Genomic DNA, 12458 nt, shown 5'->3' with positions numbered 1-12458 from the left:
ACTTTTTTTAACTAGCATTGTTTTAAAACGATCATAAGAACGATTAATGATAGCGTTGTTGGCACAAGTAGTATTATTTATTTGATAGTTGGGATAAAATTTAAAACATTTGAATAAGGCTTGAATAAAGTTGTTGCAAAGACAGACTTTGTTGATTAATTCATCGTCTGTTGTAGGTGTAAATCTTGTTTGCGTGTTGACATTTTTATAAAGAAATAAATCAAAATCTATATAATAATCGGGTAGATATGTCCATTCGTTAAGTATAGTGGTAAAAGAAATTAAATTAGCCATGTCAGAAGTAAGATCGTAAGAAAATTTTTGATTATTAACAGCAATGACTTCATCTTGAGCTTGAGCTGTTTGAAATCCAGGATATTTTTCATTTAATATCGCTTTATATTCAGCACTAATATTACCACTTGTTGCTTCTTGCAATAAACGATTTTCGTGATCTGCTTGTGCCAAAACATCTTCAATAGTAATATGTCCGTTTGTATTGGGTGTATAACGATTGCCGTCACCGTCTCTCACATATTTAGCTAACGAACCCATTTTTTTTTGAAAAAAAGAAAAAAAACATTTTTTTCCTATTTATTCATCTTCTGATTCTGAAGTAGTTTTTTTAAATGGTATTTTTTTATTTTTAACGTCTTTTAAAGCACGAGTGTAACCAAGTTCAATTAGACTTTTTTTATTCAATTTTTTTTTCTTTTTGTCGTTGTTATTCTGCATGAGTGGACTTGATAAAATGGCTCTTTGTTGAATAATACAGTTTCTACATAAACCGTTTATCTTGTCAACAGCATTGACTTCTTGAAAACATTGCGAACAAATGTGTAAAGGACTAGATTTGGTTTTAGGTTTTTTTTCAACAAATTCTTCTTCTTCTGAACTTTCGGTTTCAGATTCTGAATATTTCCGTTTTTTAGGTTTGGATTTGATTTGTTCCTTTTTTTTCCTATTCTTGGGAGGTTTTTCTTCTGGTATTTCTTCTTTTTTATTTTTTATTTTTTTAATTTCATCCAATTCAGATTTCATGTTTTGCAATTCTGATTTGGTGGAATATTGAGTCAGTTGATTTTGTAATTGCTGCATGTGATTTTTAATTTGAGTGAATTGTTCTTTAGGATTGACTTTTGATTCTTGCATCATTTTTTCTTCTAAATTGACTAAATTTTTATGATATCTTCCTTTGGCACATAAGAGACTCATTTTTTATGTAAATAGGTAAGAGAAAAATAAATAACAACTTTTTTTTCTTTTTATATTTTCTTAATCATAATAAAAAATAAAAGACATTATTTTATACTAATCAAACTAGTTAATTGTAAAACGGAACCATTTGAATCTTTAACGTAGGATTAAAAAAAACGGTAGAACTAAGATTATTAAAGGTAAGCGGCTCAGATTTTGAATTAAGAAACGACCATCTTGATTGTTTCCAGTCGTCTACATCGTTGATATCAAAGGTGGATAATTGTCCTTGAATAGAAGGATTGCGATTTTTTGTAAAATCAATATTGGTGGTCACTTGAGTAGAATTGGTGTAGTCTGATAAATTGAAAAAAGCAACAATACCGGGAACATAAATTTTGTTCATATACATTCCACAATTTATAGCTTGATCGCATTTGATAAAAATATAAGTGTCCGTAGTTGAAGGAAAGTTGGAAACAGTGTTATTAAAATTACTAATTTGAACTAGAGCACATCTTAAGAAAGCGAGTCTTTTTTTTTGAATTTTAAAATCTAGCGACATGGCGTTGGTCATATTTTGATCGACTTGCATAACAAAGGGATTGATTTGTTGAGTTAAACTGTATTGATCTCTTTGTAAAAGTAAAGTATAAGGTACAGGATTGTTTCCAACTGGCTGATACATTTTTAAAATGATATTTTTTAAAGGCAAACTGTCTGTCCAAGTTTGTATAATCGTACCGTCGCTCTTTTTTTGATAAATAAATTGACCGTCGAGCGAAGTGCAATAAAATACCAATTCTGTTAGATTATTTCCTTGTAATATAGCTTTGACACTATTTAACCATGTTTTATGAGTCGGTGTTGTCGCTCTTTCAAAACTAGTTGTAGTGACAAGAGGTACTTTGATGCTATTTGAAAATAGAGGTTTGCTTTGCTCGCAATAGATTAAAACTTCGATAAAAGTTTCTGCGTTATATTTAGCAATTAAAGCGTTATCGCTTGTCCACATTTTGACAATGTCATCAGGTAAGTTGGAAGGTAACACTTGAAAGGGAGTGCCTTTTATTTCGGAACAGCTTGGAAATTTATATTTTTATTATGATGAAAACAAATCTTTTTATATTTGTGACTTTTCTTATGATTACGACATTAGTTTTCTATTCAATCATAATTTATTTTATTGGATACAAAGAAAAATTATAGCTTCTTTATACGAAATGTTTAGATCGCACTATAATAATCGTTATATTAAAAATGAACAACTTGATTTTTTTTATAATTGTATTAGAAAATACATTCAATATTTTTTTTGTAAAAACTATTTTCTATAAATAAATTTTTTTTTTAGCTAACTAATACAATGTGTGGAAATCGCAATTGTACTGTCAAAAACACAATCCAATTAACTGGTGAAGAACTGGTATTTGTCTTGATGTCTGCAGAAAAATATAAAAAAACATTTTTTGAAGAACTCGACATTTATAATCACTATGTCACCATTGGAAAACAATATCATCCAAACATGACATTTGAAAACTTTGTCGAAGAAAAATATCCTATTTTCAGAGAAGCAAAAAAATCGATATTGTAACATTTTTTAACTGTAACAGTTTTTTTTAAATAAAAAATTTTTTTGTCATCTGATCTTTTTTTTGCGCGCATGCGCCAACTTTTTTTTTGAAACCGGGAAATTTTCATCACTTTCATTCGGTTTTAACGTTTTATTTCAACTTTTTTTACACGGACGTCGGTTTTTCACGGTTTGATGACGTTGACTCTGACTCTTACAAGAATTGTAACTTACGTTATCATTTTTTTTGCGCGCATGCGCCACCTTTTTTTTTGAGACCGGGAAATTTTCATCACTTTCATTCGACACTCTTTTACCTCGGTTTTAACATTTTATTTCAACTTTTTTTACACGGACCTCGGTTTTCACAACTTTTTTTTACACCGGACGGGTGACACTGAAACTCTTACAAGAATTGTAACTTACGTTATCATCATCTGTTAGTGAAAGAAGCCAAATTGTGATACTCCATAAACAAGGACATTCCCAAGTGGAAATTTCAAAAATTATGAAATGCTCAAGGAAAGCAGTGCAAAATGCTATAAATAGATTTAGTGAAACTGGTTCATACGAAAATAGACCAAAAACGGGAAGAAAACGTATACTTTCTCCTAGAAACCATCGTTTCCTCAACAGGATTTCACTTCGAAATCGGACCAAATCTTCTAAAGACTTGGTTAGCGATCTGTGGGAGCACAGAAAAATTCAAATTTCTGCTCCAAGTGTTAGAAGATACTTAAAAGAAGGTAATTTACATGGAAGAAGGGCTCGCCGAAAACCATTGCTGACTGAGCACCATAAGAAACTTCGTTTAGAATGGGCTAAACAGCACCAAAATTGGTCATCAGAAGATTGGGCCAAAATTATTTGGTCAGACGAATCAAATATAGAGGTAAGGCATCATTATGACTTACGGTGTAACCAAAAAATAAAAATAAAATATCATTTCAAAATTATTCCTTTAAGTACCTGAAATTTTACATGTTGAAATTTATAATATCAAATTTGTATTCCTTTACTTTTTTGACCTAGATTTTCGGGCAACCTGGAGGCACCTTTGTAAGACGACGACCAGGCGAAGCATTTGAGCCGGAATGTATCATCCCTACAGTCAAATTTGGCGGTGGTGGCACAATGATCTGGGGTTGCATGGCCTCCAGTGGCGTAGGTGAAATATTTTTATGTGAGGGTAGGATGAATGCAGAGCGCTACATTACCATGCTAAATGAAGTTTTGGAGCCATCAATATTGAAATTATTTGACGAAGATGTCCCTCAATATTATTTTCAACAAGATAACGCTCCTTGCCACAAGGCAAAAAAAAGTTTGGACTGGTTTTCAACAAATGAAGTTCCCCTCATTACGTGGCCCCCCCCCAGTCTCCAGATTTGTCACCCATAGAAAATTTGTGGTCTATTTTGAAGAGGAAGTTGTCAATTTACAGATGTAAATCCAAAGAAGAATTTAAAGCGAAAATTCTGGATGAATGGGAAAAAATACCAGCGAATGTATGTAAGGATCTTGTGGACAGCATGCCCAAAAGACTACGTGCGGTGATCAAGGCAAAGGGAGGTGCTACAAAATATTAATTATACTAAATAATATTGTTGAATTGAAATAATTTGTATCAAATAAACACATTCACATTTACTATTTGTTCATTACTTTTGAATTTTAAATAAAATATAGGGGTGCTCCATACATTTGAGCATAGCTGTATATATATATACATATATATAAATATATATATATATATATATAAATATATATATATATTTAAATATAAGTAAAAAATTTACGTGCATATGTTCAACAGCGCTCGATGAATGATTTCAGAGCTATATAAGTTTGTATGCGAGGTTAAATAAAAATAACTACATATTTTTTTTAAACCTTAAAGTTGTAAGCAGAGTCTTAAATGTATAAATTTGTAAATTTGTAATTTACAAATGTATAGTGTCAGCCCCAAACAAAAGTATATATTGGACTATCAGAAGGAGAATGGAAAAAGAGATGGGCAAACCACAAAACTCATTCGTAAACAGAAAACTACAAAATTCAACCACCCTTTCCAAATACAAATGGAACATAAAAGAAAACCTTAAAATAACACCCAGTTTACTTTTGTAACTAATTAGCTACATAAAAACAAAAAAATATATTTTTGTTATTAAAGCTGTGTAAAACAATGTTTCGTAAGAAAAAGAGAATTCTTTTCAATAATCATTACTAATAATTGAAAAGAATTCTCTTTTTCTTACGAAACATTGTTTTACAAATTGAAGCATTTTTACTTCCTACCAGGAGAATAAAAAACGAAAATTATAAACTAAAAAATCTTTAATTATTACCCATAATTGAAAAATACATATGTAATATTGTAAATATTACCACTTTCAAATAAAACATAATTAAAAATAGCACATTTCTGTGAGCGATTGGCCATCTTTATTTTAAATAAGAAGTCTTATTTGTCTCGATATCAAAACGAAAATAAAAAGACATGTTGATTTAACGTTGATTAAATCAACATTAGTTTATTAACAAAAAATCAACGTGGAATAAACGTTGAAAATTCTGACGTTGAGATTTCCACCTCGATAAGACGTTGAAACAACGACTTTTTCTTCAACGTTAGTTTATCAACTACAAATCAACGTGGAATAGACGTTGAAAGTTCTGACGTTAACATTTCAACCAACCTAAGACGTCGACATGACGTCGTTTGCTTGCTGGGTACTAATACAAAAAAAAGTAAATTTAAAAAGATTAAAAATCATTCACAAGTCACATTAGCTGATACCTATATTGAAAGAGATTTATGAGTACTCATCTCTGATAGCCTTAAAGTCTTTTTGACAATTCAACTATTTTGACAATTTCACTTAAATTTCTTGTGTAATTAAACTTTATAATTTTTTATACAAATTAAATTAATTTAAAAACCCAATTTAAATAAATATTAAAATACTTTTCTTATGTTCTAAAGCCCAAACCTAAACCCTCAGTTAAAGTATATACACTTCACTACGCCTATCCCTATTTAAGTCAGTCGATGCATGTACACGCTACTGCGTCTATGCTTATTTACGTCTGTCGATGTATTTACACTCCACAGTGCCTATCCCTATTTAGTTCAGAATACTCCACTGTGATTAGTCATAGTGTAGTCGACTACATCTAAATCAGTCAATTTATGTACGCATTGATACACTTATTCTATGAAACTTTAAAAGATGAAAATGAATAATACATACCCAGCAAACTCTCCATGCTTGGTCCATGCATGGGATTCATTGGCTGATGACCGGTACCACTGCGCTGGTGATGCCGTTCATATTCCAATGGCTCGCCATGTTCGTTTTACAATCGGCCAACTGTGCCGATCATGCCGATGTCACGTTAAATAAGTAGATCGTTAAATAAGTAGACAAAATGATATTCTGCGCGTGCGTTAGTTTACGAATACTTATTAACATATAAAGAGCTATTGTCTGAGAAATCTAAGCAAAGTCTGAAAGTGATGGCTTCATATTGTCCTCATTTTTAGATATTTTGTAAAAGACAATGAAAGTAGGCCACTGGTAAATTTTTTTTCGAAAAATCTAATTTATTTTGGAGATATTGGTACCCAAAATTTGGCCCATTTTGAGAAAATTTTGCGCATCGAGTGCAATTGCTACTTTGAGGAGCAGTTTTAGCAACATGAATATGACAGGAATATTTCTTTTTAATTTTTTTACTAATCTGGGTAGATCTGGGTAGATTTTTACAGTAAAAGTAAATATTCAACATGGTTTTATTTTTGGTTGTCTAGAAATCATATTCCGAAACCACATAATTAGAAATTTTACCCTAACTTTGAGCTCTAATTTCTCTTAAGGTCAATACTTACACATAGTTTTCTTAGATGTTTTTGAAAGACACTTAGGCATATATTGATTTTATGGAACAAAAATTATGTGCATCCAAGGACCTGGGAAGGAGTAACCTGCCCAAAATCACTTTTTGCGTTCGACGCGCTATGACAGATTACCCATAACAACCATGGCCTTAGGTCTACCATGAACGGTAAAAGTTATTTAGTTTCCTTAAACATACATTAGAATTAGAAGAATTAAGGCTCGAATTTAGGTTCATTTTGTTGACATAGGAAAGTCTAGCTCTGTCTACCACATATATTTTAATTAGATATAGATTACCATATAGATTTTAATACAGATCGAGAAGTGTGGTTTTCTGAAAGCATGTGTTCTTCTAATAATTCAGTATCAAAAAATGATTTAACACAACCAATTTGTGGAATGTCACATTAGTACAGTTCCATTTTTTACCTTTACCAATTCGGAAGTATCTCCGCATTATCATGTGATCAGAGAAAAACTGAAAAGAATGATAACTGTTTATGTTGGGAATCAGATTTGGTCATGATAAAGTAGAAACTTTGGATTCCATTTTGAATTCCATTGCCATTATGAAGAGCCTCATAAATATCTTCTGCAGTCAACAAATTGTTTTCAGCATCAATAAAACTCCTTATGACACATTTCGATCCTGCTGACTCTCTGTCAGACTGATCTTTTCCACATGACGGCTCATTGTATTCATACCTTTGTAAAAGGCTTCTAAGTAGAAGTTGCCATGATAACATGATGCATTATCTGACTTAGCACTAAGGTTTTTTAAACAAGGAAAATCATTTCTAACTTTGGCCAAAACAACATCAGCTAGACAGAGTATATCAACAAGGCTTTGCTGATATCTATAGACAGCAGTGAAATAGACTTTTTTTTTCATTTGACCATTTTCATGGAAAAAGAAGACATCAACATGTAGAGTCATTCCTTTCTTTCCAAAATAATCCTTTTGGCTTTCACGGAATTTAGCTGGCAAAATTTTCTTACAAAAATCTTTCAGCCAAAACCAGTTTCTTCATCAAGTTGCTCAAAAGCCATTATTTTGGCCATTTTTTGCTGTGCATCACGGATTTGATGCTTCATATAGACTTCAACATCTTCTATAGCCATATTTAAATCATATTGAAGATCTTCATCTTTACTTTTTATAACTAACTCACGAACCTGGTTGATTGCTGAAATGAGGTTAGCACAGTCAATACATTGTTTATCGTCAGCAGCTATAGTGGGTTGATTCAAGTCGGGATCTATATTTGAAAGGGCAAAAGAAGTAGAGTGACTACGCGAAGCGGAATTTTCACTACATTTGGAAGGATAATTACTCTTCAGATACCTTTTACCTTTTTCAAGGAACTTAGTAATATTTTTATACCTCCACTTTTGAGAAATAGCAATCAAAGTTTGAAACCCATCCAAAGCTTTCCTTTGAGAAGGTTTTATTCCACGAAGAATTCTCCATAAAGAAGTATTTCACATAGGGAGATAATTAGTTTCTTGGCAATTTCTTTATAAAATGTGATTGTATGGCTAAACTTCATCATTAAAATGGCATTAGCCACTTTTTGTTCCTCTCTATTGTCAAACTTTATTTTATTTACACCATAAGCTACATGTTGCAGAAACCTCGACAAAACATAAACTCTAAAAAATGTTCTATTTTTTCCTGTGGCATTCGGCATATGTTTACCTTTTCCTTTTTTGGTATGGAAAATCCTCTGCTTTCTTTTTGCAACTTGCGTGCTTTTTCAATTTGATATTTTTTGCAATCAAAGATTTTCATTAATGTTTCTTTAGTGTACTTGTTATGGTTAATAACTTAAAGCAAAAGAATTTGTCCTAAAGAATTGCTTTCTTGAAACATCTTAACTGGTACAACAAGGTCTTTTGAAACCAGTTGTGTTGAACCATTTTTATCCTCATTGTGTAACACTTGAGAAATTAGTGCCTCTGATTGACCAGGTGCAATCACTCCAGCAAATATCTTCTCAAGCTGCATTTAAAATTTTTCAAATTTCTTCTTAACTATCTGTTTGGCTCCTGGGGTTAAGTCATCTATTCGCTTTTGCTTTATCTGAAAGGACAGTGGACGTGCTCCAAATGCTTTACACAAAGAGGTAGCTGCTTTTTTTGATTCTTTGATATTTCATCTGAAATGATTGTTATATCTGGAACATATATGTCATCAGCAGTAAAAAAAGACTTTATTGGTGTTGGAGCTGGTTCTAACATAGCAATGTTGTTATCTGTAGAAATACTTTTTAGGTGGCTGAAGCAAAATACGGCTCCAACAGGAAGTGGTGAATTTTTTCATTATAAGCAGCAAGGGTGTTCAAAGGGATTGATCTAATCTTTGGTGCTTTTTTGCCGATTTGAAATTCATGTCTTAGGTATTGACAACTGTTTGGCTGCTTCCAGCCAATACTTAAAGAAAAACGATGGTACGTACATAATGAGTCATAGCATGAACATATTTTGTTTATTGATAATTATTTATTGACTAAAATTAAACAAATACAGTTTTTACTAACAAATTTCAATTCTTCTACTGAAAACTGCTGAAAGAAATTTATGTTATGTAACTCAAGAAAAGCATGGTATGTACCAAGTAGTCATTAACACAAACATCACACCAAGTCGGCAGTCACTTCGTTTCTGCAGTATTATCTTGTTCTACCTACAAATGTAATAAATAAAATGTTCTATCTAATATATAAAATAAATACAAATATATATATGTATATATATTTGTATTTATTATCCGAGCACATGGATTTCTTTTCAGATATTGGAAGATGCATGTTTAAGGAAACTAAATAACTTATACTATTCATAGCAGACCTAAGGCCACTGTTGTTATGGGTAATCTATTACAGCGCGTTTACACAAAAGTTGTTTTTTGGCAGGTTACTCCTTCCCAGCTCCTTGCATGCACATAATTTATGTTCGAGTGTCTTTCAAAGACACCCAAAAAAACTACGTGCAAGTATTGGCTTTAAGAGATATTAGAGCTCAAAGTTAGGGTAAAATTTTAAATTTTGTGGTTTCGGACCATGATTTCTAAACAACCAAAAATGTAACCATGTTGAATATTTACTTTTACTGTAGAAAATTTTTTATAAATATTTACTTTTACTGTAGGGGAGAGTTGCCGAAATTGGAACAGCTCCTTTATTGGAACACTTAGCTTTATTTAGAAACTGGAACTTATTCTACTTTCATAAATATTTTTTCTTGTAAAGAAAATAATTTTCTTTATTTTTTGAAACTTCTAGTATTTAAACTTAAAAACTGCACGTATGTGAATAAAATTACTTTTTTTTAAAGAAAAAATTTTTTGCGATCTAATTTTATCGTTGCATTTAAACGATTACAGAAGCTTAACGATATTGAGTTTGATGATAATTTTTTTAAAATTTAAAATTTTAAGGGTTTCAAGTCTATGTGATATTAAGAGCTTATATTGTAAGTTGTTACTTGTATGTAAATATTTTGCTACAACACCATGGTCCTATGTTGCCCAGAATGGAACTTCAGAAGTTGCCGTAATTGAAACGATGTCATCTCATAACACGCTACTTGACGTCCGAATTATCAGAAAATTTCATTAGTCCGACTGTATAATATTTTTTTAAAGCGAATTTCTTTTATAGACAGTATTATTGTTAGACATTTGTTGCTTTTTTGGAATTGCTATTTAGTCTTGCTTTAAAGTATGAAATGATTTTTCACAAAATTTTTTTCATAGTCTAAAGTCTAGTCATAGTCTAAGGATATAAAGTTGATTGTAAACATCGTATACTTTAATTAACAAATCATTTTATCTTTTAGTGAAAAATAAAATGTAAAAGTTTTACAAAAGTTATACATTTCTATTTAACGGATAAACTTGTAAGACAACATAAAGTATATACCCAGCATAAGTTTTTTACTGTATATAGAAGTTAATATATAAAGTTGCAAACTTTATATAGTTTATATAGATTTTGATTTATATAGTTAATGATTAACTAAACAAAAATGATGAAAAATAATGATTATATAATGAGTATGTAATTAACTTAATCATATATGAATAACAAATAAATATAAGAAAAAATAAGCCTGTAATAAGATTATAAAACTCTCCTTATGTATCTTCATAGTAATTTCCTTTTATTTTAGATGCAAACACCACGAAAATATGGAAAATGGAAAGTAGAAAACTTGAAAAAGGCTGTTGAAGCAATAAAACAAGGAGAAATCAGCTTAAATGAAGCCGCTTATGAATTTTGTATTCCAAAAGCAACTTTGTCAAGGCATGTAAATGAAAAAAACAAAGTTGCTGTTGCAAATGTGAAATTTCATGGTCGACTTACCACCTTACCTAATGAAATTGAAACAGAACTAGCTGATCACTGTTTATTATAAGAATCGATGTACTTTGGATTAAGGATTGATGATCTTCGTCGTCTAGCATTTGATATTGCGGAAGCTAACAACATCACACATAATTTTAACAAACAAACACGAATGGCAGGAAAAAAGTGGTATTATGCATTTATGCAAAGGCACCCACAACTGTCGCTTCGTGGGCCTGAATCAACATCAATTGCACGTGCACAAGGTTTTAATAAAGAGGGAGTGCAATCTTTCTTTAATTTACTTTCAAAGTTATACATGGAAGAAAAGTTAACTCCAGACAGACTTTATAATATGGATGAAACTAGTTTATCAACAGTTCAAGATGGTTAGATAAAAATTATTAGTGCAAGGGGCAAAAAACGAGTTGGAATTGAAATGGATGCGGTCACATATATCACAACCAGTAACAACTTGGCAAGTTGCAGAATTATTTGGTGACGCATATAGTCAGGCAGCATCATTGAGAATTGCTATGAAAGGATTTCAGGCTAGTGGGTTGTGGCCTTTGGACATAAATGTATTCACTGATTCTGATTTTACAGCCTCTTCATTTACTGATGTTGGTCCTTCAAACAATCTTCAGTCATCTGAAAGTATAGATGGGATGACAAAACTATCTACAGATAAATCAAGTGAAAAAAAATTAAAATGTCATGTTTCAGTTTCAACTTTGTCTCTTTTGCCAGTGGTTTCACTTGAAGTAAAAAACAAAAAAAGAAGATCACGAACAACTCAGGCGGCTGATCTTACAAGCTCCCCATATAGACGTGCTCTAGAAATTACACCAAGAAATCAAAAGCACACACTAAATCAAATAGCTTCCAAACAAATTAAAAAATCTACAAAAAAAAAGCTCACACTAAATCCAATAACTGCCAAACTATTGCAAAAACCACAGGAAAGCAAAGTAGCACTTGACTCAATCACCATGGACCAAATGAAATTGAGCACATCAAATAAAATCACCATCGCCACCACAACACACCACATATCACCACTACCATCCCAAGTGCAGAAGCTGCAAGAAAAAAAGACTTATGAATTGCGAAAAAAGGATTAAATATTTGTTGTAATTTTTATTTGTTATTATATCTTTTAAATATCTTTTACTAAAAAGCTAATCAATTAATTTTTCCTTTGAGCCATAAGTTTTATAGCTGTAATTTATTCAAATATTAGAACTGTTCTAATTAAAGAATATATGTGTTCCATTCAAGGAGACCAGTTGCCTTTATTGGAACAAAATGGTGCCTTGAAAAATCAAAGTTTATATCCAATAAGGGTGCGATCAATAGAGTCGAATCATTAATAAAAGCATAGTAGGGTTGTATATCTATATTATTTAATTCATAAATGTTTTCATAGTT

The 12458-nt window shown here is 31.2% G+C and overlaps 1 protein-coding gene across 1 annotated transcript; it reads left to right on the top strand.

Annotated features, from left to right (window-relative positions):
* The first annotated feature begins 10271 nt into the window (after positions 1–10271).
* Positions 10272–12209, top strand: LOC136092227 (uncharacterized). The gene is made up of 2 exons (XM_065819990.1): positions 10272–10400; positions 10852–12209. Exon 2 carries the CDS (start codon positions 11471–11473, stop codon positions 12149–12151), a length of 681 nt encoding a protein of 226 aa, XP_065676062.1. The 5' UTR covers positions 10272–10400; positions 10852–11470; the 3' UTR covers positions 12152–12209.
* The last annotated feature ends 249 nt before the right edge of the window (positions 12210–12458 follow it).

The sequence above is a fragment of the Hydra vulgaris genome, chromosome 15, assembly GCF_038396675.1.
Source record: "Hydra vulgaris chromosome 15, alternate assembly HydraT2T_AEP".
NCBI lineage: Eukaryota > Metazoa > Cnidaria > Hydrozoa > Anthoathecata > Hydridae > Hydra > Hydra vulgaris.
The sequence above is the reverse complement of the archived record's forward strand: the minus strand, read 5'-3'. Positions and strand labels throughout refer to the sequence as shown.

Coding starts and splice junctions, on each gene's coding strand:
- LOC136092227 (XM_065819990.1), top strand. CDS start 11,471: ATGCGGTCACATATATCACAACCAGTAACAACTTGGCAAGTTGCAGAA.